Genomic DNA, 24,937 nt, shown 5'->3' with positions numbered 1-24,937 from the left:
ATTCCTTGCTTACACGTGAGGCAGCACAGGAAGACCAGAGATTCGTCAGTTCTGTTGAATGTGTCTCAGGTCCAAACCTCAAAGCAGCCTGCTCCAGCTAAGCACCATGTGCAGAGCACATGTCCTGGGTGGACCTGAAAGGAAATACTACACAGCTGGGAGTCCTCATGCATGTGTGCGTATGGAGCGCTCCAAAGGTTTACTGGACATCCACCTGCCACTGAGATCAATAGGAGAATGAACTGCGTCTGCCACCTGATAAAAACAGACACGCCTACAACTGGCTTCAATAGTGTGACAGCGTTTATTTTAGTAATAAACGGAAGACAGGTTTCATGGTTAATAATATAAAGGCTACATTTTATGCTAGAAAAGATGTACTGAAGTAGAAGCTGTAAACTGGTTTGATTTGCTGTAACAGGTTGAGTACATAGACCCAAATACAGCACATTGTACTGATCAACATTAACTGAATGATTGCCCATTGATATTTAAACTGTACTCATTTCTATCATCCAAGGTCTGATAGTATATAAACACCCTAAATATTGTATAGAACATCAAGAGGAAAATTTGGCATGGCAAACTACATCTATGGTTCATGGCTGTGCTTTGATCTGGTTATGGAGTTTTACAGAGTAGACCAAAAACACAAGATGGATATTTCAGCTACAATCCACAGATTTGCTCCCACCATTTTCATTCATTTACAGTCCCAGTAACTTTTCCGTCTGCTCGCGCAGTTTGTTCTTCTGAATCTGAGCCAATGAGAGAGAAGAGAAAACAAATGGTTAGAATGTAGAGTGTTTCATGTCAGGAGTGGTTTACCTAATCAACCAGACAGCAGCTATGTTTCTGTGACTGTCCAACAGTTCAGCAGAAGTGCGCTTGTGTGCAGACTGGTTAATACCTCACTTTCCTCCTGTCTGGGGACATTCAGTCAACCTCAAGTTCAAAACTGTCCTCTAAGAAAGACTGAGGAGGTACGTCTTGTGCCTTTGCATATCTTTGAACAAGTGTAGCTTAAAACGTACCTTTCCTGAAACAGTGAGTGGGTAGCTCTTCACAAATGTCACATAGCGTGGGACCTTGAAATGAGAAATCTGAACAGAAAAAGACAAATGACAGGACTGCTGTTACACAATCACCATGATATGGTGCTGATATGGTGCTATCCATATTTTTGTGCCATTAGAAGGTACATGACAGTAAATCAATAGTCTTACTTTGCCCTTGCAGTAAGCTTTGATCTCCTCGGCACTGCAGTCCTGTCCTTCCTTCAGCTTGATACAGGCACACAACTCCTCTCCCATACGTTCATCCTTTACTCCAACAACCTGGGAGAGATATTGACCTAATTATTAACAGGTTTGTGCCATGTAGCCTCAGATTATTGATACATATACATAGCCCAGATACATATGCTTCATTGAATACAGGTCTACACAGGCTGAAGATGTACCTGTGCCTCATGGACCTTCGGGTGGGTGTGCAGGAACTGCTCAACTTCCGCGGGGTAGATATTCTCCCCTCCCCGGATGATCATGTCTTTGATTCGGCCCTCGATGCGGCAGTAGCCGTAGCCGTCAAGGCTAGCAATGTCACTGTGACACATGCAAAACTAGTAAAAATTTCTGTATGTGCACTACCGCAAGTGTCATCATGAAATGAGGGGAAATTAATGGAGGGTGATTTGATATAGACGTAGAAAGCTTTAAGCATTGCCACTGCCTGATGTGATGTTGTGTACTGTACAACATGATCTACTCACCCAGTCATGTACCAACGGTCCTTGGTGATGCACTCGTTCGTTTTAACGACATCATCCCAGTAGTTCAGCATGACACAATAGCCTCTAATCATCAGCTCTCCTTGGTTCCCAAGGGGCACGATCTGTCGAGTTGTAGGGTCTACCACCTTGGCCTACAAAGGCAGAGATCAATCAGTTTAGAGGAAAAATGCTGTGCCTTTCCAATGCAGTGTTTCCCCTACCATTATATTAGCCCCCCCCCCCCCCCCCCCCCAACGGCACCCCCCGCCCCCCCCCTGGAAGATCAAGTTAATAAAAAAAAGAAACTTTTTTTTAATATAGCGCCCGATCACAAGATAAGTAATGTAAGGTTACCTTTCCTATAAAACAGGTCTATAGCTTGCTCTTTTAGTAAACAAACTAAATGGCCTTATGTTATTTATCTCTTTTTTACACGAAGCTGTAAACCTAGGGGAAACACTGCAATGTCAATAATTAATGTTTAAGAAATACCTCGATGTGGCTGGTGATGCATCCAACAGTCTCAGTCTTCCTTTCTATGTTGTCTATTGGGAACCCACAGAACGTTACTGGGCTATTTTCAGTAGTTCCATAGCCAATCTACAAGTATAGAAAGAACACACATTGTATGAGCCTTGACTATCATCATATCAATGCATCCATAACCATTTGCAAAGTTTAAATGATCAGATGTAATCTCATTGGAGGTCACTGACAAGGCATGGAGAAGAATATCTGTCAGGTAAAACGCTCCATGTCAGAGCTGGACTCCAGCTTGTCTTCACACAACCTACCCATCTGAATCAGCAAGTGCGAGAACAAACCTGGGCCTGGGAGCTCAGTGAGGTATGTGGTGCCCCCCTGACAACTGGCACACCTGTGGGACGGTGCCTTCCTACTGAGTGTATTTGCGTCTGTGGCGACTGTAGCGAACATTGGGGCTCTTTAGACGCTCTCAAAAAAATCTTGCTGATGGCGCCCGTACTTCAAGCATGGTGGCTTGGTTCCCTCTCTCACAAGGCTTATGAAAAACCTTGTGATGTACTTGGAGCTGTTTCACGGAGGACACTTGGCAGCTGGACAAAGAACCAGAAGACTCCTCTGTTGCCACGAGAACCCCTCTTTTAGAAGGGATATGTCCCTCCCCCTTCCAGGGCCAGTGTGCAGTGTGCAGTGTGCAGTGTGCAGTGTGCAGTGTGCAGGTGTGGAGAAGGGTCATAAAGTCATGACTGGCACAAAGTGGCATCGCAGGAGAAGTTCAAGCATGAGTATGTTCAAATGGAAAAGTAGGAAAAAGACATTCCCAATAAAACGTTAAATTTGTTGAGTAAACTCGAGATTCCGACTATCCTGAGAGTATCTATCAGATTCATAAACTCACCCATCTAAGGCCAAGGCGTCCAAGGACCTGAGACAATCAGTGGATGAATTATACTCTCTCCCTCTCACCATCTCTCTCTTGCTCCTATAGTCTGCTTCACATGCATTATTTGAACATGACAGACTACTTGGTCTCACAAACACCTGGTTGGTTGACACCCTCCTCAATAGACACACATCACTCCTGAATGTGACAGACTGTGAAATATGTGGCTTACTTATGACAATCCCATCTGCTGAAACTAAATTCAGCCACACCTAGCTGGCTCGCCACCACTAAAGAAAATAGTAGTCATTATTATGTAAAAGCTTTGCTTATTTCAAAATAAAGGAAAATATGCAAGCAGATATGAACTTCTGCATTTGAATTCTTTTGGAGGAAAAGGAGGGTAGTGTCCAATTGTTGTGACTTTAAAAGAAGTCTCACCACTTGCCAAGCATCTGGGGACCATTATGGGTTATAAAACAACCGCACAGGAGTGGCTCCATTGCCTTCAACCGCAGACTGAAATACAATCACCATCTTAACCTCTTAGGGCCTGAATGAAGTCTACACAGGTGCATTTTCGGAAATAACTCCAATGATGATTGGAAGCCAGGATCACATTCACCTTCTAGAACATTGGATTTATTATTGTTTCAAAACAAGAGACTCCAACATAGAGTTGGTACTTGATTAAGGATACAAAATGACCAAGTTTGTTTTCAAAAAAGCAACATTGAATCCATTCATCAAGTTGATTTAAGCTTAAAATAAAATGGCAAAAAGGATTTATCATAAAAGTTATTTTAGGTGTTATAAATGTTGTTTGAAGCCAGTGTACAGATGGACATTCCAGCCTGTCCTGCTTGTACAGGGTTAACCTCTACCCTGACACTTGACTTCCTCTTGCAGACCTTTCCACGTAACACTGTGGCGAGTCCTCAGTTTTTTTCCTCAAATAAATGTTATAAATAGTGCTGTGTTCTGTTGACTGCCGTCCTCCTCTCAAAGCCCAAAGTGAATCTCTCTGCACTGCCCACCTTTTCTCTCAGTCATACACTCTCCCCCTCTCTCTAACACACCTCTCCTCTTCCCTCTCCGAAACCCTCCAGGTTTCTTTTCCTCTCAAGCCGCCTTTTGCAAGGAGCAGTTGACCAGCATTGCAGAGAGGCTCTCAGGAAACAGAAGACCAAGCAACAGAAGGGGCAAGTGGACAGACAAAACCAATACGTCTAGACCAGAGGTGTCAGTATGTGCTGTGTGAACTTCCTGTTGGTGTGGAGCTGTCTCCTGGTCCTGCACCCTGCAGTATGGGGTGCCCCGAGCCAGTGCCCCAGCCAGTGCCACTGCCATGGCGACCTGCAGCACGTCATCTGTGACAACGTGGGGTTGAAGAAGATCCCACGGGTGTCCGAGGCCACGCGGCTGCTGAACCTCCAGAGGAACAACCTGGGCAGCCTTCCCATGGGCTCCTTCAACGACATGAAGGGGCTCATCTCCCTGCACTTGCAGCACTGCCAGATCCGAGAGATCGGTGGCCAGGCCTTCAAGGGGCTCAAGAAGCTCATCTACCTCTACCTGTCCAACAATGAGATCAGCAACATCAAGCCAGGTGCCTTTGAGGACCTCGGTGAGCTCACCTACCTCTACCTGGATGGCAACCGCATCAGTGACCTGCCCAAGGGCATCTTCTCACCCATGATAAACCTCTTCATTCTGCAACTGAACGACAACAAGCTGCGTGACCTGCGTCCGGGGACCTTCACCGGAGCCAAGGATCTGCGCTGGCTGCACATGAGCGGGAACGAGCTGAGCTCGCTGCAGCCAGGCTCTCTGGACGATGTGGAGAACCTGGCCATCCTGCACCTGGACGGGAACAAGCTGTCCACGTACCCCTCTGCAGCCATGAGCAAGCTCCGAGTGGTGGAAGAGCTCACCCTGGCTAGGAACCCCCTCCGCAACATCCCCGACAACGCCTTCCAGAGCTTCGGACGCTACATGGAGAAGCTGCATCTGGACAACATGGGCTTGGAGAAGGTGAGTCTTTGATTAAATCGGATGGTTCAATCGGAGGGTTGAAAATATTGGATTGCAAAGAGCCCCCTTGGTTGTGATTACATGAGGCAGCGCACTGGGCAATAGACTGATGTGGTCAACATGAAATGAGAGCAATGTTTGTAAGTGTTGCTTTTCCAGTGTTATATTTATTTTCTTCCATCAGCTAAGGATAATAACGTTTCATTTGACTGCACAAACATCTCATTAAGAGCAGCGCTACATCAAATGCACACTGAACACATAAAACCTCTAGATTTGTATACTTTTCCTAATATTTCTGGCCATCCTATGAAAAGGAGGGGGCTGTTTGTTTGTTTTGGTTCTGGCTAGCTCATCTTGACCATATTTCATCAGCTTATTTAAATGCAAGGCTAGCTGCCAGCCAACTCCCCCTGGAGCCGACAGTCATTTCCCTGCTCTCCTAGTTGTGTTCCTGTAGCCTGAGGACTTCTCCTAACAGGAAGCTTCATGGGAGATTTGGATCATTCATCATATGAAGGCTGACCATGCAGATTTATGAAAGGCAGAATACTAAGGCCATCGACTATTTGCTGTGGTTTGCTGTTGCTCCCCATCTGTCTCACTGTAATGAGATCCTTGTGGTGAATTTATCTACCATTGGCTGCATATGGGAAGTAAGCAGGTCACATGTGCTCTCCGGCAGGGTTCAGGATGCACATGTGGTCACCCAGCAGGATGTCTCTCTCTCTCTCTCTCTCTCTCTCTCTCTCTCTCTCTCTCTCTCTCTCTCTCTCTCTCTCTCTCAACAAAACAATCCTGAGCTTCAAGTCTGAATTATTTTACCTCTGTTTTAGAGCTTGATGAATGTCAAGGTCTAAACAGCATTTTGCATAGCCAATATACTGAAAGTGCTATAGCATGTAAGGCATTAAAACATAGCAGTGGTTGCACCATCTGTAACGGAAGAACATGCTGACTATAAATCATCGTCCCATCTCCACCCTTAAAAATGGAGAATCTGTCATGTTACTGGTGTTTCCCTAATTGGGATTTCCAAGCAATGTGACATAGCTGTGTGACATCACTTGCCTCCAGTCATCACACATCATAATTAAGATTTATCAAATTCTAACCTTTTAAATGCTAAATCAGCAACACACTACTGTGGGCAGGTCTTGCAAGGCTTGGCCAACCTTCTTCTTTGTGGTTCAGGTCAATATATGGAGGTGGCTGAACACTTATCAGAGAAGTACGCTCTTTGCTTCAGTCCAGTCACAGTGAAGCGACTATGCTACCTCGCTACACAACAGACCTTTCCAGACTCAAGGTTTAGTCAACAAGTTAAAACAACATGTGAGTCTACCTGGGCTTGAGAAGGAGACCAGTGATATAATAACAAGCCTCTCTGACTGTGAGTATATGAGAGCAAGACGAAGCAGCGGGAGATGCGGAGTCAGATATAAAGTAGAGGGGGGGATCAAGCTCCTTGCCGGACGAATGTAGGTATTTATAGTGTGTTTTTGTTTGCTGGCTCACATCCAAGCATGTCCCGGCCTAATTATTACACAAGTGTTATTTTCAGCTCCGAGGGTCCTGTAAACAGGTCAGGAGGGGTTAGGAGACAGGTAAACAGAGCCAGGGTGTTCCATAGCCCCATGAAGTGAGGTATTTTTAGCTGGCCATCGCCCCAAGTGAATGGACAATTGGGCCCTTTGCGAGCCTTCCTGGCAAAGGAGCGGCTTGAAGAGGGAGACGAAAGGAAGAGAGCAAAAACAACCTGGCCCCGCTGGAAGTCATCCATCTTCCATCGCTGCAAATTACAAGCCTCCACTTCGGCACTCTCATCCCTCCGCAGTGGAAATTTCCAAAAAGGAGCTTCAACAGCCCAATATCTTCTAGACTTACATAAGAAGCCCTCAGAGCCCACCCCCTTAGTCATGCCTGCCTCCAGACTTCCCCCTCGTCTTTCTCTAGTCAGAGGCAAAACTCGACACAGAGAAGATCAGTTCACCTTGCACCTCTGTGGCGTTTTTAGCAGCCTCGCAGATGCATATGAAATTGACCAGGTATGAACACAGGCTTTTTATGTCAGAGTAATTCTGGAGCAAAGGGAGAGATTCCCTGGACTGTGTTACACAAACTGTCCCCTGATCAATGTAGAGTAGCATTAAATCTAATCCCAATTTAAAAACTTGAGGAAATCTTTACAGAAGCACAATGCATGCACAGTATCAAACAAGATTGCGCAGGCGCAACTGCATTGGTTAGCAGATATTTGATGATAGTTAACCTATGAAAAACTCCTGCTTTCTGCATCTCTTCCCCTAGTTCTCTGAGGGTGCTTTCAGCGGAGTGACAGCCATCAAATCTCTGAACCTGGACAACAACAAGCTCAAGAATCTCCCTAAAAGCCTGGAGTTTGTCACCATCACCAACCTTACTATCTCCAACAACCCCTGGGGCTGCACCTGCCAGCTGGCTCCTCTGCGCAGGTGAGCACTGCCCCTGTAGTACATCAACTGCCACTATGTGTTCCCTATACTCCTGTATTATAGACTACTGTAATTCTCCTTCTTTACAGGTGGATGGACTCTAGCCGCCAACGCCCAGATGCACTGTGTGCTTCTCCTTCCCACCAAAGAGGCAAGCAAATTCGAGACAGCTCTGCCTTCAGCAGCTGCAAAGTCAAGACAAAGAGAGACAAGAAGGGGACACGCCATTAAACAGGAGATCTGACCTAGGAGGGGTAAATAAACATAAATCTATACAGACGAAATTTGATTTCGACACTTGTGGAGAAATCCAGGACTGCTTCTCCTCGCCTCCCTCTTCCTTTTAACAGAACTCTCTGTCTTTCCTATCGCCAACTGGTTTTCTCCATCGTCCCCCTGTGGTCCTGCTTAGTCCTTTCTGCTACTGTATGTCCTGGTCATAGGGTGTACAGAATATGACAAACTGTGATTTGGTTGCTCGTTTTGTCTTTCTGCAGGAGATGCTATGGGATGCCTGTCCAGGTGACAGGATGATGCGGAGCAAGCAGAGGAAGACAGCAATGCTAACTGTTACTTCAAGACTGTCCATCTAATCACTTGCCAAATAAGATGCATTCATAAACACACACAAATAACAGCACATATACTGTTTATAAATATATATGTATAAACATAAGACATAAATTACAACAAAATATATTTTATCAATAAAAACACACAATTATCTTATCTCTCCACAGCTGAGAAATTTGTCAAGTTTCCCACAATCAACACTCCTCTATCATTGCTGTGTCAATTTTACACCCTCAACTCTCAGGATCCAACAATATGCTGCCATGACAACAACCCCCCCCACCCACCCACCCACATACAAACCTAATATGGAATCTTTCACAGGGCTCCCTTTATTTATTGTGGGTCATTTCACTGCTTGTCGTGTCTCACATTGCCAGTGGGATTTCTGAGAGACTGTGTGAAAACATCTTGAAGGAAACGTGACTGAAAAGGTGACTCAGACATACTTTGACTTGACCTGACCTTACTTCACAAACTCTGTCCAAAGATAAACACCTCACAGCGCAGGCGGCTGAGGACTAAAGACATTGAAACTTTGCAAACGTGAGCATTATTGATAAGTCCACATTAATAAGAGACTTTCTTTCCAGTTATATATATCTGTTTCAATATAGTTTTTGATATGTGTTTAACCTACCCCAGTATTCCAAAGGGACTTGTGGGAAACACTTGACACAACGACATGGGGATTGGAAAGTATGGCACAGTTTTTTTTAATCATGATTAGCTGAAACATGGTTTATTAGGATCTTTGCCTTTTTTATATCCCTTGATAAAGCAATGATTTGTTTCTCAATGTATTGTAAAAATGTTGTTATATTTCTGATTTCCTGATTTTGGGGAATACCAAGAACCACATGAAAGAGTAACTTCAAATCTGTGGATTAGCTATTATAATTTAACAGTTCCCAAACTTTGGGACTGTCCATAATGCTCTTACACTTAAAGATGGCTCTTATACTAAACTCGACTTTTGGGAGTGATTCTCACCTCCAATAAACAAAAACAAAAAATAAAGCATTCGACTTGTTCTGTCTTGCAATGTGAGGGAACATTTCGTTCCAAAATAGAGAACCCGGGCAGCAACATTTTCTGGATCCAATGTGGTGCGTGAGTTTAATGTTTAACTGTTTGGATGTTTACAATCTTAGCAGATTTCCCATAAATTGGTCACAGATCAAGCACCTCTAAGATAATTTCCGCCCCAGATGTACCTCCTCCCAGGGCCTGGGTAGACAGGAGGTCTGCCCCAGGATCTTACCCTGAGAATAAGTATCGTCTTCATGCTTGGAACACGGATCTGCGAGGATGTTCTTCTTCAAACAAGTCTCCCTCTACTGATCACATTTATGATATCAATAGTGATGAGCCAATTATATTCATAGTTTGACAAGTTTCAGTGCCAATTTTAGGACTGTTCTTCCTGCCAACTTCATTACGTACATTTTCAATAACTTACTGTTAAATGCTTGATGCCCATAGTAGAGATGACCTTCTTTGCAACTTCAGGGGGGCATGGAGAACCAGCCACAATGCCTGTAATGCATAATCAACCCATGACATTAGTTACTCACCACAATCAATAATTCCAAATGGTCTTGCCCACTACATTTACATTTATCCACTAAAACAGACCTGGCTGCACAGTATCCAAAGTTGAATCAAAATGAAGTGAAATAGTCTCTTACCTGCCTCCACCGAAGACAAGTCATACTTGGCCAAGTCAGGCTTTCCCAGCATGTCAATATACATGGTAGGGGTGCCATATACAAAAGTACACCTAAAAGGAACACAAAACAATATCTATCAACAATAGTACTTCTGTGATAACACATTGGTCACTGTCCTAAGCATCAAATTGCTTAAAGGCTTGTGTAGTGACCACATCAATACTGGTTGAACTACCTTTCGCTCTCCATCGCTACCAGATTGGCGTGCCCGTCATACCCAGGGGAGGGGAAGATGATGGTGGCACCATGCACGGCCATGCACATGCCACCACCCACGGAGCCGAAGCAGTGAAACAGGGGCACTGGTAGGCAGACTCGCACGTCAGGCTGGGGAGGGTCCAGAGAGATCATGGAGACGGAACCAAAACATGGAATGTATAGGAAACACAGGGTAACACAGGGTGACACAGGGCCGGTCCTTCCTACAGGCGACATAGGCAGACGCCTAGGGCGGCATGAGGAGGGGGGCGGCATTTTCCCAAGTGCAAGTGGTTCTGTTGATACATTTCGCCTAGGGCGCCAGATGTGCTAGGACCGGTACTGGGGTAACACATATCTATCCGCACACAGTGAACACATATCTATCCGCCTACGTAGATTCCTCACCCTCCAATCGTAGCCCACGCGTCTGCCGATTATGTAGGCATTGTTGACGATGTTGTGGTGGGACAGCATGGCAGCTTTCGGGGACCCGGTTGTGCCCTGATAACAGACATAATCGTGAGAGAGTGACGTGTGTCTTTGGTTTTTACAATGAGACAAATGGTTGTAGAAAATGACCAAGCACAGTGCCAAACAAGATGAACACAGATTTGTGAGCGGTACCGATGTGAACTGAATGTTGATTGGATCGTCGCTTGAGAGTTTCTTCTGAAGATCCTGTAGCTGCTGAATATACTGGCTGCTCCCGGCTTGCATCACATCGCTCAAACTAAACATGCCGGGCTGTTGGCTGTCTGTCACAATCACAATGCGGAGGTCTGGGAGCCTGAAAGGAAGGGGAGGAATAGGTATCAAGATTAAGGAAAGGGGCGGTGAATTGGTCACTAAAATTACAGTATATTTGACAATGGGAGTTACGAGGATGCAGGCTGACAATGTTATACAACCTTCCCATACTAACCCTACATAGCATGCATAGCAGTCATACTTAGCACTCTTTATGGCTCCAGGGCTGGCAGAGTCAATCTCTGGACAGATCTGTCTCAACATGTCACAGTAATTTTGAGTCTTAAACTGGGTCGGGCACAGGATCGCATTGCATCCCACCTAAGACGCAGTATCATAGAGAGGATTACCTTACCAACTTTATTGGTCTATCACAGAAAGGGGCCTATGCAAAACATCAGAAGGGGAATGGATTAGCTCAATCTGTACCTTTTGACATGACCCACCTTTCTTAATGCAAACTCCACTTCTTGTACCTGGTACGCTGGATTCACTGATACCTGTAGTGGTGTAAAAACAGTCAAAGAATGAGAGGAATCTTGATATATTCTAAATAAAAAAATAACGCTTCAGTATCTGAAAAGTTACTTTTGCCATGCAATAGGTGCTCACCAGTATGATGCCAGCCTTGGCTGTGGCAAACTGGAATAGCACCCACTCATATATGTTGGGGCCCCATATGCCCATTCTGTCCCCCTTCTTGAGTCCCATGGCCAGCAGTCCTGCAGCAGCCTGGTCGACCTGAGGATGACGATGGTGGAGCAAAGCACAGACGTTAGCATAGCTGAGCTTGTCAACAACATGTCATTGTCAAAGAAGTTATTCAATTATATACACGGTCTACTGAAGCTAGTCTTCGACTTTGGAACTATTTATTCATGCAGCGTCTTTCTATCCCAAGAGCTGGACATTTTTATTTTTATACTTGCAAAAGTGTGAGTTGTGTTATAAGAAGTCCATTCATTGCACTCAAGGTAAAGACCTTGTACCTTGTACATCCAATCAGTTAGTACTACCAACTGTACTACAGCTACTGTATTTGTTGGTGCTCAAAGGTTGCAAAAGGAAAGGACAACTGATCAATTTTTATCTCACTAAGTTGTAAATGTTTAACCCAGCCCTAGTATGAATGGATTACAGTAATTACAGATACTGCATCACCATGTATTACATCAGACACTCGTCTCTGGACTTTGTTGTCATTATACAGACCTTGTAACCCACACAGCATATGACAGAACCAATGGGGCATCACAACTCATACAGTTGTAATGTGGGGCCGAGTTCCTCACAGTAGTCCAATTTGATGTAGCCCTGATCTGACCACAGAGGAAGTATAGAGACCACTCACATCATGCTGTAACTGTGAAAAAGTCTTCCTGATCCCGCCCTTTAGGAATACCAGGGCTTCTCTGTCCGGACAGCGTTCCACAGTGGCCTGCAGAGCACCAGCTACCGTGCTGGAGAGCAGGGAGGTGGAGGAAGTGCCGTGAGCATAACTAGTGGTCAGAGAGGGAATAGTGGGTGGGCTGTCCACGTGAATTCCGCTAAAAAAGAGATCGAAAGAGTTTCTTTAATGATGACAGTGCAGACAGGGTGCACATGTCTTAGAAGCCTGAGAGACTGGATCTTGTCATGAACTGTATGAACAACCTTTTGGCAGAGGAGTAGTGACAGTGAAAGTATGGGAAAGCATTGGTTTGATAGTCTAAAATAATACAATTTACTGCCATGTATGGTTATGGGGCGTACTGTAGCCGCGTACAAGTTTGAGATATGCGCTGGAAAATGATAGTCTGAAGGTTTGACGGGGGGAGGGGTCGAAGAAGTAAGTGAACTAGCAAAACAACTTCAGATTGGGGTGGAACCTCCTCTTCAAGAAGCGAGAGAGAACGAGTTACACAACACTGTAAAATGAGATTCCTCCAAATATCATATCGATATTTGTATTTTTAGAAATACTGCAACATCTCAGAAAACACCAAAGCTAAATAGAAATAGCATATTATGCATAAGCGACCCCATCACTTTTGTAATCAAGTTAATTTTCTATATACTGGATTTACCCAAATATTCCATTAATATTTAACCAGAACCTTGTTTGTTAATTTCAAAGTGTGCACTTGCAGTATGATTAAGTAAGCATGTGATCAGTCAACGCATTGTCAATTCATTTTTGTATTCTGCAAGTCTCGGTTATTTTTTGTTTACTCACCAACTACCCTGCGCTGTAAAACAAACAACTTTCCGAGGTCTTGGAAAAACCTGGAAAACCTTCACTTGCGTTGAACAAAATACATTGGACCGCAGAGGTTGTGAACCCAAAAGTATCCGGGACAGCATGTTTCTATCTCTCAAAAGCTATATCACTATATTAAAAAAAAAAAACTACTGCCAACACCAACGTAAACAATGCATTGTCAATTGTAGCCTACTAAAAGGAAACTACTGGTTGGAGTAGGGAATCTGATATGCCACACACTCAACGATTACTATAAACAGACAGTTCTGCGCTGCCCATGAATACATTTTCATCCAGTGGATTGTTGCAAAGTAAATGAACCTTGAACTCATGATGACCAACTAACGACACCTCTCAAATAGGGTGCGCTGCGTGCGCAACTTTTGCCAGTAAAAGTTCACACGTCGCCCTTAACTTCAATTGTATTAATTTATTTAGAAAAAAATACTAAGACTACTACACAATACTGTACATTTCAGTTTTATAGAGGTCAAAGTTGAGCGCACCCACAAAACATATTCCTTTAATACGTTAAGGCTTTAAATCCAGCTCAGGCCAAGAAAGAATGTAAAAATAGCCTACAGGTGAAAAATGGGTTGGGCATTTGTTCCTCTTAGATTCAAACATAACAAAAACCCGCTTCTACAGTGGTTGACTTTCTACAGATGACAGTAGTCCTAGGCCAGACAGCTGTATGCCTGGGAACAGATGGCTGAATCCTGCCACTGCTAAGTGAAGAGTTCCTCTTTGAGCCGATGGTAGCGCCCCTTCTTGTCCATGAGCTGTTGGTGTGTACCCTGCTCCGCGACATGACCATCCTCTACAAAGATGATGTGGTCTGCCTTCTCAACAGTCTGCAGCCGGTGAGCCACCACCAACACTGTCTGACCCTGAGAGCCCACCAGAACCCTCTGGATCTGTGATGAACCAGAGAATTACATCAATTAATACATTCCAGCGTGGCTGCATTGGCACTAAGGGTCACAACAGTGAAATGCAGTATTTGTTATTTTCCTTGGTGGTTTGAACCTACTGTTTAAGTAACATTTAAAACAAAATGTCTTCTATTGGTTGTAACATCTCTGAAATGTGGTTGGGCTGTAGAGGTGGTTGTATACCGCATGCTGCATGTTGACATCAAGGTTGCTGGTGGCCTCGTCCAAGATGAGAACCTGTGGGTCTCTGACCAGGGCCCTGGCGATGGCAATGCACTGCTTCTGTCCTGAAGACAGCTTTCCCCCACACTCCCCCACATCTGAGACACACACAAAGCATACTAACACTTACTATTAAAACAGAGAAAGAAATAAGACAGAACAGAAACGTTTTATGAATTACATTCAGAAAACCAATAAATCCCTTACACAAAATGTAACCCAAAAGACTGTCTAGAGATGATTGAGTACATTTTAATGTGAACTTGACTGGTTGCAGAATGGCAACAATGTGACTTGACAAACCATTCCATACCTGTGTCATAACCATTCTTCAGGTCACATATAAAGTCATGGGCGTTAGCTTTCTTGGCAGCCTCTATCACCTTCTCTGGGGTGCATCCATGCAGGCCATACTCTATGTTGTGTCTCACAGATCCAGAAAAAAGCACAGGATCCTGGGACACCAAGGCCATCTGCGTCAGGGAGGGATGGAATCAGGTAGTTTGACAACAGCACCATACCATATGGCAACTTCAAATAGTCTCGGATAGTATACTTTCTAAGGCCTTGTCCTGGAAAGAGATCAGTTGTCTGCAACATACTTAGAACAGTGGAAATGTATAAAAATGAATAAATGAGTTGAAACATTGAGAGCAGAGTTCACACAAATGAAATATGTAGAACTCTTAACATATGCAAGCACATTAAGGTGCTGAGTTGTGCAGTGCCTAACATACCTTTCGGTGCAGGTATTGATGCTGGTAGCAGTGTAGGGGCTGTCCATCTAACAGGACCTGGCCCTCCTGCGGCTCGTAGAAGCGCTCCAGCAGACTGACGCAGGAAGTCTTCCCACCTCCAGAGGGCCCCACCAGCGCTGTCATCTTCCCCGGACGCAGCTCCAGGGTCACAGACTATTAAATAAGTCAGGAAGTCAAACATCATCCCAGCAGTAGATACAGAGAAGGTATATCCTTTCTTAATGTCGTTGACTTCCTTAATAAAATATTGAAAATTATAACGGTATCATGATGTCTTGCGCATTGATCGGTTAGTTATGTCAGGTAGTTTTATTTGAATGTATACCTGTAGTACAGGTTTGTCAGGCCGTGAGGGGTAGAACAAGGTGACATTGTGGAAATCAAGTCTTCCCTCTAGCTTTGCAGGAGCTAACTCTCCTGCTTCCTTCTGCTTTGGCTTTCTGTCCAAAAACTGTAAGACTTTGGCTGTCACCCCAAGAGTGTTCACCATGTCGCCAAAGCCAAACAGTATTTCCTGAGAACACGGAGAGAACATCCCAAATTGTCTCAAAGCCGTTCGAAAGAAAATGTATCAAATAAGTATGTGCTAATAGGTCATGCTATTACCTTCATGTTGGTTGCCATAGGTTTCTGGTAGAGTACAAATGTGATCAGGCTACCAATGCTCAGCTGGCCCGAGGACATCAGTCTCCGACCCTGCCACAGCATGGCCACTTTTATTCCCAGAGTAACCAGCTGTAAAGACAGTGAGAGAGAAAGGAGTTTTCATGTGACAATGACAGTGATGTACATTATTTAAGTCCTGACCTTGATGAAATGATTAACTCACATCCATAGTAACTACTTACTATCTTAATGCAGGAAAAATTTTCTGACCATGTAACCCAGAACTTGAATTGTAATGACATTCCCAGCAGATAACTGGTAAGCTCCCTTTTTTATATAAACTTAGATGTGAGTGTCAGCTAACCCTTCGTGCTAGGAGGTGAACCGCACTGAAGATGTCCTTGCGCTTCTGGACCATGAAAATCTGGTCCAGTGCCTTGTTGTATCTTTGCAGCTCCTTCTCCTCTGCCCGGAAGCTGCGGACCGTCCTTACTGCCCTGATGGCCTGTGAGGCCAGCTCTTTGGTCTGGGCCTGACAGTCCTGTATCTGACTTTTCAGGTCCTTTTCCCAAGTGAGAAAATATTTATATGTATTATTTATTTATATAAAATATATTGTAAGTACAAATATACAAGTTGTCAAAAGTATGTGAAATCAGTACATTTTAAGTACACTTCCAATTGTGTAGAAAAATACAAATATAGGGAAAATGTATTCAGCTGTCATTTAATACATTTAGGTATACCCTTTTTCCGCTAGGGGTTGTTGCACAAATTACATCAAAACACAATTTACTTTTGTAGTTTGTAGTTATTAGAAGAGTATGTATAATGTGTAGTTAGTTATTTGCAGTTAGAAAAGCAGCTACAGTTATAGTTCGGTCGAACTTCTTCGGTGCTCAGTCTCTGTATCTTTACCTGCCCGTAGGTGTTGTACGTGTTCTGCAGAAGGGCCAGGAGAGGCATCTCAACACAGGTGAGCAGGGTGAGCTCCCAGGATAGACCCAGCATCAACACCAGCATGAGGCCTGTCTTCACCATGCTGCGCACCAGCACGTTGGCATTGAGCGCCACAGAGCGACCCATTTTGTCCACGTCAGAAGCCAAGCGAGAGGACAGGCTTCCTAGGACCGGACGAAGAAGGAGAATCTGAATCAGAATTGTGTTTAATCGCCAAGTAAGTGGTCACAAACAAGGAATTGACTTTGGTGAGCAGGTGCATACAGTGAACATAATGAACAAAAAGAAAATGTACAACAAAATAAAATAAACTACTGGCAGAGCTATACAATGCGTGTCACTGACCAGGGAATTGAAAGGGGGAAAATGATTTCCCTGACCCATCTACACAAACACAAGTGAATGACAACAACTGTGTTTCTCACCTGGCTTGTTCTCCTCAAAGAAGGGTATGTCCTGTAGCAACAGGTTGTGGAACAATATGTGTTTCATTCTCAAGTTAAGTCTGCACAGGCTAACCATGAACATGCCACCTCGCAAACCGGAGAACAGTGAGCTGGAGAAGGAATAAACAAGCACACCCCAATGTAGAATGATCTCTCACTACAGACGACTCAGAACACTGTTATTACTGTAGTTGATTAAACACAGACGTTCCCTACCTCCCAAGTGAGACCAGTGCCAGGCCTCCAATGGCGTAACTAAAGCTGTCATTATGTTGATGCTGATCTCTCAGCATATCGATCACTTTGCCTTGGCAATATGGGATAAATGTATCACCTGTAAAACGAATTTAATTGATTTGCTCAACCCCCTGTTAGAGCACAGACCGTTACATTGACTTGACCCACATCATACACAGTGGGACTATGAACACTATACTCACTTATTACTCCAAAGATCAGGAAGGAAAATGCTGCAGTCAGGTGGAAGGCATCAGGTCTGCAGTATTTCACCACCCTCATTAACATCACCCGGGACTTCGGTTCTTTTCGAGTCTCACCTTCAGGAAAGACCGCCTCCCATGCCAGACAGGCCACGGAAGAGGAGAACAGTGACAGCAGTGCAATGCTGGGTTCAGGAATCGGACCATGGGGGTCTGAGGTGGATCCTGATATCACACACTTGCGTCCACTCTCAAACACAGGAGGCAAAAGGCACAGGACTGTCACCCACCTCCACAAAGCTGGCTGGGGCTTTCCATCGGTGTGTAGCAGAGTAAGCGAGTATAGACACATCCACCTCAAGCCTCCTAATACCCACAACCCGCCTAGTCCTCCAGAGCTGGAAAATTTAGACAACACTAACCAAGTCCAGAATACAACCCAGAGCGTCAGGTCATAGATAATCAATAGCCCCCAAGTTCTGACCGAAGCCATTTCTAATAGGTAAATGTAGACAGGTGTTAGTCCTTGTTGATCCTAGAGAAAACAGAAATGTTACATACATGAGCATCGAGACCAGAACTCTGCTAATGTTTGACTATACGTAGCCTAATCACCAATCGCATTTTTCCTAATCCTGAATTTATCGCTGAAATATCTGGTTCATGCAAGATAATAAAGATACGTTACCCTCCGAAATGTACATTATAAAGTGAATACGATTTTGAATCTATAGGCCTACCTTCGTTACGTTTTGAAATGTGTGCGACAAAAAAAAAATAGTTTTGCTTTCACTTTCCATCTGAGCGAGATCAACATAAACTTTGCACGAATTCTAGGATCTGTAGTTTGAGTGGAGTGTAGTTTGATGTATATTTGTCATAGCCTCATACTTTTCACACGTTTTGAGTTTCGGCAGCTTTGACGAAAATATCATGAAGGTTTGACATTCAAATTTATTAGATTCACTTATCGCAACTTGATGGCCGCACGATGGCTTCCTTTCCCCCCAACAGAAACAATTACCAAACAATGAGCCTTCAGAGAATACCTTAAACATCTTCCTAAACAGCCTCCTGTAAGCGCACATGAACTACAGACGTACACAGATGTATTGTACATTTATTATTCTGTCGTCAATCCCTATATTCAATGTATATAAATAATCGATTTTATGAAAAAATATATACTTTGGCCGTAGCATTGCCCTACAGTAAAAAAGAAAGAAATATAAAATCTCCCATTGTCAAAAAAATCATACCCACTACAGTAGCCTATCAACAGTAACATGATTATGAAGAATAATATCTTGGACAAAACAATACATACAACTGGCTTCTGTCAGACTTCAGCAGCCATTTCCTTATCTACCTTTTCTCTAGAAATGTGTCATCGCAGTAGGCTACTTAGTGTCATGTTTTTACACAATTTACGATCAAATTATGCACACATGGAAAGAATGCTGTCACAATTCTATCATTTCTTTTAAATATATTGAGAACATGCCGTATTTATCATATAGCTAAACTATAAATACTTGTTAGAATTGTAAAAAATATCCTGAAAAATATAGAAAAAGTTTTGTGTTGCATACTAGTTGTCATCAACCCACTTAAGTTGTGATTTCAGTCACAGTTTAACTTTTACAAGGCACAAAGTTGTATATATTGTACTAGAAAGTACTTATTTATAGTAGGCAATACATATCAGCTTGATTACAAACAGTATTGTACATACTGAAAAAATCAATAAATTACCATTGATCTTATCAATTCATTTATAATTACACATTTAACATGAATCACCCCCTTTACACTCACTTAACAGTTAAAAATAACTAATGTAATCATACGATATGGCTTCATGGTCAGGGTAATCGTGACCAAATGTTTGATTCTTTAACATCTGAGTAAGAACAGCTGCACATGACATACAGTACAATCCCATTCAAGTGTGTGAAGTACACTTCTGTGTGTTTTGGTGAATGTGTTTGGCTGTTGAACAGAGACATTTACAGTTTGGTAGTGTCTAGTGTCTCAGAGTCTGAGGCCTTGTCTCTGTGTCTCTCTGTGGGCACGCTACTGTGCTGGAGCTCTGCGGCGATGTCAACAGCAAGCTTTGGTGGGTCACTCTGAGCTGACAGCTGCCCCTTTGGCACCGCGTCCCTTTTGCCCAGGCAGTAAAAGGACACCATGAGGAATAGAGCAGATGAGGCAACTGTGGCACTGCAGGCAAAGAAGACTACGAAATATTTGCCTGTTTTGTCGATCAGGATTCCTAAAACAAAAATTTGAGTCATTATTATTTGGTAATCGTACATCTACAATCGTATATCTACCACCAATCGTATGTCTGAGAAAAAGCTGGAATGATAAGGTAACCGGCATGCTCATTTTAGTGTCCTCCATCCTCCTACCTAAGGCCTGTAATTCATACCCCCTGGTGTCTGACCCATGACTCTCAGCATGAGACATTCCATTCTAACTGAGACACACCCACGGACACACAAGAGATAATGGGGCTTGGCTTTCTTTGGGTGCACATGATTGGTTCTGTGTCCATAGTCTCTTATGCAAAATACTTTTGTTGCTGAAAGCAACTTAACTGGTTTTTCTATGAGGTTTCAATGTTTCCAAACATCGTAGCATTACTTCTTCTTATTATTGTCTGTCATGTTTTTTTGAAGTATGGGGCAAGATGTAAATAAATAGTATAGTAGTACTCACCTATCTAATTTAAGCCATAATAAATCAACTAATCTTAGCACACACATTTCTTTTCAATGTTTAGGTTAACATTAAAATGCAGCGCAGATTACCCCTCATCTCTCTCACCAGGGAGCACCGTTTTGGTTGCATTAGTAAAACCAAACCTAAGCCTATCTTTACTATAACTTTCAGCACAAATTATAACTAACACACACACACACACACACACAGACACACACACACCAACACACCCAGTACCTGCAAGTGGAGGGCCTATAAGCAGGGTAACACTTTCCATGATGGAGAGCAAGCCGAGGGCCGCGGGGAAGCGGCTCATCTCCACGTTGTCCATTAGCACAGTGAACATCAGGGACCCCACTAGGCTCATGGACAGCCCATATATCACCACGTAAACCAACAGCACAGGGAAGGTAGCGCCGATGCAACAGATGCTATTGCTCAGCCCGTTTACCAGCAGGGCAAATGAGAATACATAGATGTGGCGCCCTTTGAACCAGGGCAGGCTAAAGAGGATGCCGGCGGGTGGCCGCACCACGATATTGACGACGCCCAGGACGGAGAGCAGCAGCGCCGCCCTGCTCTGGTCCATACCGTTGTCCGTAGCGTAGGGCACCAGGTAGATCAGCGGCACCACGAAGCCCAGCATCATCCAGGTGATGCCGATGGCATAGACGCGATACCGCAGGTTGCTCAGGAGGTCAAAGGCCATGTGTTTACGCAGGGAGCCCACCCCGCTAGTCCACAGGGTCTTAACGGTGCACTTCAGCCTCTCCTCCTCTGGCTTAGTGGGGGCGTGGTTTATTAGCGGCTGCCCTCGCCGCCGCGGGGGCCCCAGGGGCCTCATCACGGCGCCACATACACAGCAGTTGAGAAGCACAGCGCCCAGCACCAAGAAGCTGCCCCGCCAGCCCAGCTCAGTATGGAGGTAGTTTCCCAGAAGGGGCAGGGTGCACAGGCCCAGGGCAGTGCCCGTGGAGGACATGGCGTTGGCGAACGCACGGCGGCGCACAAAGTAGTGGCCAAGGATTGTTACCGCAGGCTGGAAACTGAAGCAGAATCCCAAACCTGTCATGACAGAGATTGTTGTTAGTAATGATGGAGTGTTCCATTCCAGAAATATCTTTCCTTGCAGGTGTTCTTTCTTGGCAGGTTCAATCCAATTAAAACAACTCATAATATAGGGTAACAAAGAATAAATTATGTGGTGCTGTGCTCAGGGAATGTTTTTCAGTAACGGAATAGATGAATCACTCTCCATAGATGAAACACTACTGGTGTATGTGAAAAGTCACAGACCTGTGATAACACCAGTTGTGATGTAGAGCTCTGTCATGGTGTGAGTGAAAGAGCTAGCCGCCATTCCCAGCCCACTCAGAACTCCGCCCAGCATCACAGTCACCCGGCAACCAAATCTCTCCACCAACACGCTGCAGAAAGGACCTGTAGGATTGAAGCTATTAGTTAAACACACAATGGGGCATTAAACTACACTCAAGCTTTAGCGGTGCAAGGGCATTTTCCTTAATCCAACAAAAACTCATTGCGTAACATCTCAACTTGGCCTCTTAAACAAAGTCGAGGTTTATGCACCAACACAAAAGAACATGCTGTGTGTACAATGTGTACATTTGCTCTCACATGCACACACAGTTTTCTAGCATAAATAATATTTCATACACACACTGTTCATTGCATACAGTATTTGTGGGTATATACTGCCCTTAAGTAACTGCTCTTTGATTGGGACGGATAAAAATGGCTTCACATTGTAGCTTGGTTGACTATTTTCTCTACACAATACAACTTGAGACATAAGATTCAACCAAAGTTGTCAAAGCAAGTATGAATTACACCAAAGACAACAGAAACTCAATTTGGACCAAATGGCTAGTTACTGACCTTGTGCTTGGGAGGGCAGAATAATGTTATATTATTTCCTGTCATAATCTTTGCTCTTTAATTGTTGTTACTTTCTACAAGTACATTTGTAGGAGAAATTACTTAAGAGAGAATACCAGGATGAACATTAGACACAGCCAATGACTAGTCTCAATAAAAAGTAGTATTCTCTGATTAGTTAGTACACTCAGTCGGTGCTTGTTTTGTCTACAAGACAACAATTCTGAAACTAAACTAATTCTAAAAAATTGGCTCTACAAACTGTACATGACTACTCCTAAGAATGTCACCTTCCCACTTTTCTAAGCCTACAATCCAACATGCTTGACCAGGTCCTTCAACCACTCCTCACAGAGTAAAAGTGTGTAAGGGTGATACGACAGGTTCTTAAGTGGTACTTATGTAAATAAATTACCCTTTTTTGACTATTCATCGTGAAAATTCACTTACTGCATTGCACAATTAGACAAATAGTTACTGCATTGCACAATTAGACAAATAATAAATGAGCACATTATTTCCCCCCTGTCAAATGACTAACAAATTAAAAAAACTGACATCTGAATACATTTCTGAACAGCTTGTTTCCTATACACAGTTTAGTTTTCAATTTATAGTAAAGCTTTACCTCCAGCATGAAGCACTGATGTCATTATAGAAGGCACCCAGGAGGTCTGGCTGTTAGTGGCTTGGAACTCTCTCTGTAGATCAGTGTAGAAGATGCCCACGCATGAGGGAAAGGCTAGGGTCAGAGCCAGGACAATGATGGTGGCCACCAGAACCACCCAGCCCCAACCGCCATCAGGAGCGGTCACCGCCCCATCCATAGGTAGTGAGGGTCTGTGGTCATGACCTCTCTTCTCCCCCTGGTCAGTGTCACCCTCACTGCCATCTGGACACTGCTCCATGCCCGCAGGGTGCTTGGGGGCTTTGCTCTCTATCTGGAGGCAGTCACCTGCCCCCTTGTTTCCATTCCTCTGGTTCATCATTGGCTGAGGTGAATGGTCAATGTCTCAGGAATGGCCTGCCAGCGTGGACTACAGGCTGTTACACACTCCATCTTTCTGTGTCTTTAAATCTACAAACATGACCAGAGAGAGGAAACAGATTAGAATGGTCTGTGACGGTCTGCTCAATAGTCAAAATGTATGTAAATTATAGCAGGTATTCAGTGTTTGTAGTAGTAGGGAGGAATTGGCACAGTTTCTAAAAGTGTCATGCTTTTGATTATATATAAATTGCCTACAATAGGAAACACTAAAATCGCACATGTCTGTGTTCTGTCTCAATAAACAAGTAACGATTAATTATTAAAAGATAAGCTTTTGAAAGAAAAAAAAACTTCCTCAATGGGATCTTGTAATGCGTGTTATTAAGGCTACTGATTGTAAAACACTGGATTAATCCTATAACCGATGTATTAATGTCAAACTTTGTATTAAACAATCCCACGTGGTATATACTGTAACAGTCTAGTCTACGAATCATAATGGAAGCGTAAAGCCTATCCGCCGTCGAACTCTGAGAAGTTAACTATGTTTTGCTCATTTTGCGTGAATACATTGAAAAAAACACTGATGATAACCTACTATGTCGTGACTAATGGAAGCCTAGTATTACAGTTTATGCTCATTCCTTTCAAAAAGATCGCATAGTCATTTTGCGTTATTTTATGATGGGCTACTATTGTAAAATACAAACTGATATGTTAGGCTTGACGCGGCATATTGAAGCCTATAAAGAAACCATGCTAGCCCAACATCATAATAAAATCCAATATCCTAAGGCGCATGACAAGAAACTATGAGATATCCGTAAATGTCAGCAATTTTTCACAATACAATTTTAAACTCACCTTTACGTACCATTTGTATGCCCATTACCCCGTACCGTGTTTTAATCCTTCGCATATCTGTTACATCGTAAGCAACTGGGAACCCAAGTCTTGACTGTCGGGTTCTCAGTGGGAGGAGACGACGGTGCGGTCCACGCATTAAGGTCATAGCCGCTGAATTCTTAACAAGGCGATGCGAATCGAAATATCGTGCTATTACCTATTGTGAAATATGTTTTGAACCATTAACTAGGGTAAATTGTCACATCTACTCTATCTTCGATCCGACTTGGAAGAATGAGGATATTTCATGAGGAACTCATAAGAGGAAGAACTAGCAATTCCCTGGGATTTGTTCTGTCGTCTAGTCCTGGCTCTACATTTTTCATGCTTTGTAATTAAACTAATACATTCTTGTCTAGATTGTTAAGTATACTTTGTATCGTTTGATACTGCACATTTCCTATCCATTAGAAATACATAGGCACTGTATGAGACACATACTGCACTTTTTGTAATAATAAAGCTGTCCATATTGGAAATATGAGAAGGTCCTCAATCCTCTACATAGGCCTACTGTATTCCAGATGGTGGAGTAAATGCATTACAACTACCCACTAATAACTGTGTGGGCGCAGACAACACACAACACATTGTAAAACACAGACACATTTTATGATTAAAAACCAGACTGGATTTTGTTAAAATTGTTACATTTAAAGAAAATGCATTTGTAGACAAAAGTTCCCAAAATATAAAATAAATAAAAAGAAAATCAGACCAAACTTTTTTTTTTTTGATTCCCAACAGTTCTCCACAGTCGCCATTGACAATATTCACATTTGACATCAATATGCTGTTGATAAATTAACACACTAAAAATAACTGTTAATAGTTGACATTTTAGTACGTCTAAATGTGTGTACAAGTGTGTATGTGTTGTATACAAATGCATGCAGGTGTGAACAG

The 24,937-nt window shown here is 43.4% G+C and overlaps 4 protein-coding genes across 7 annotated transcripts; 1 reads left to right on the top strand and 3 right to left on the bottom strand.

The window, feature by feature from the left end:
• Positions 1-285: 285 nt before the first annotated feature.
• Positions 286-13,278, bottom strand: acsf2 (acyl-CoA synthetase family member 2). Its single transcript, XM_062474969.1, has 16 exons — positions 13,115-13,278; positions 12,251-12,446; positions 11,512-11,640; positions 11,346-11,399; positions 11,102-11,220; positions 10,777-10,939; positions 10,558-10,653; positions 10,127-10,278; positions 9,910-10,001; positions 9,681-9,757; positions 2,264-2,371; positions 1,772-1,923; positions 1,463-1,604; positions 1,227-1,337; positions 1,035-1,103; positions 286-758 (listed from the first exon to the last, which is right to left on the bottom strand). Exons 1-16 carry the CDS (start codon positions 13,240-13,242, stop codon positions 708-710), a joined length of 1,839 nt encoding a protein of 612 aa, XP_062330953.1. The 5' UTR covers positions 13,243-13,278; the 3' UTR covers positions 286-707.
• On the top strand, positions 4,125-8,525 carry chad (chondroadherin). Its single transcript, XM_062474979.1, has 4 exons — positions 4,125-5,171; positions 7,482-7,645; positions 7,735-7,899; positions 8,143-8,525. Exons 1-3 carry the CDS (start codon positions 4,386-4,388, stop codon positions 7,874-7,876), a joined length of 1,092 nt encoding a protein of 363 aa, XP_062330963.1. The 5' UTR covers positions 4,125-4,385; the 3' UTR covers positions 7,877-7,899; positions 8,143-8,525.
• A 6-nt stretch (positions 13,279-13,284) lies between the features above and the next one.
• tap2t (transporter associated with antigen processing, subunit type t, teleost specific) lies at positions 13,285-19,456 on the bottom strand. 2 transcript variants are annotated; one of them, XM_062474967.1, is made up of 12 exons: positions 18,249-19,456; positions 17,509-18,043; positions 17,285-17,402; positions 17,048-17,178; positions 16,581-16,786; positions 16,027-16,224; positions 15,663-15,791; positions 15,382-15,570; positions 15,036-15,209; positions 14,612-14,771; positions 14,260-14,396; positions 13,285-14,058 (listed from the first exon to the last, which is right to left on the bottom strand). In XM_062474967.1, the coding sequence occupies exons 1-12, from the start codon at positions 18,306-18,308 to the stop codon at positions 13,870-13,872; spliced, it is 2,226 nt and encodes a 741-aa protein (XP_062330951.1). In that variant the 5' UTR covers positions 18,309-19,456; the 3' UTR covers positions 13,285-13,869. The 2 variants fall into 2 exon arrangements, with proteins under 2 accessions (XP_062330951.1, XP_062330952.1); XM_062474968.1 differs by lacking the exon at positions 18,249-19,456 and having other exon boundaries at positions 17,509-18,242.
• Positions 19,165-24,255, bottom strand: slc16a5a (solute carrier family 16 member 5a). 3 transcript variants are annotated; one of them, XR_009931892.1, is made up of 6 exons: positions 23,990-24,255; positions 22,763-23,212; positions 21,532-21,675; positions 20,473-21,300; positions 19,417-19,783; positions 19,165-19,378 (listed from the first exon to the last, which is right to left on the bottom strand). XR_009931892.1 is itself a non-coding variant. In XM_062474970.1 (5 exons), exons 2-5 carry the CDS (start codon positions 23,121-23,123, stop codon positions 19,518-19,520), a joined length of 1,599 nt encoding a protein of 532 aa, XP_062330954.1. In that variant the 5' UTR covers positions 23,124-23,212; positions 23,990-24,255; the 3' UTR covers positions 19,165-19,517. The 3 variants fall into 3 exon arrangements, 2 of the variants coding, with proteins under 2 accessions (XP_062330954.1, XP_062330955.1); XM_062474970.1 differs by having other exon boundaries at positions 19,165-19,783; XM_062474971.1 differs by having other exon boundaries at positions 19,165-19,783; positions 24,000-24,255.
• Between the last annotated feature and the right edge of the window lie 682 nt (positions 24,256-24,937).

This window comes from Osmerus eperlanus, chromosome 12 (assembly GCF_963692335.1).
Source record: "Osmerus eperlanus chromosome 12, fOsmEpe2.1, whole genome shotgun sequence".
Taxonomy (NCBI): Eukaryota; Metazoa; Chordata; class Actinopteri; order Osmeriformes; family Osmeridae; genus Osmerus; species Osmerus eperlanus.
The sequence above is the reverse complement of the archived record's forward strand: the minus strand, read 5'-3'. Positions and strand labels throughout refer to the sequence as shown.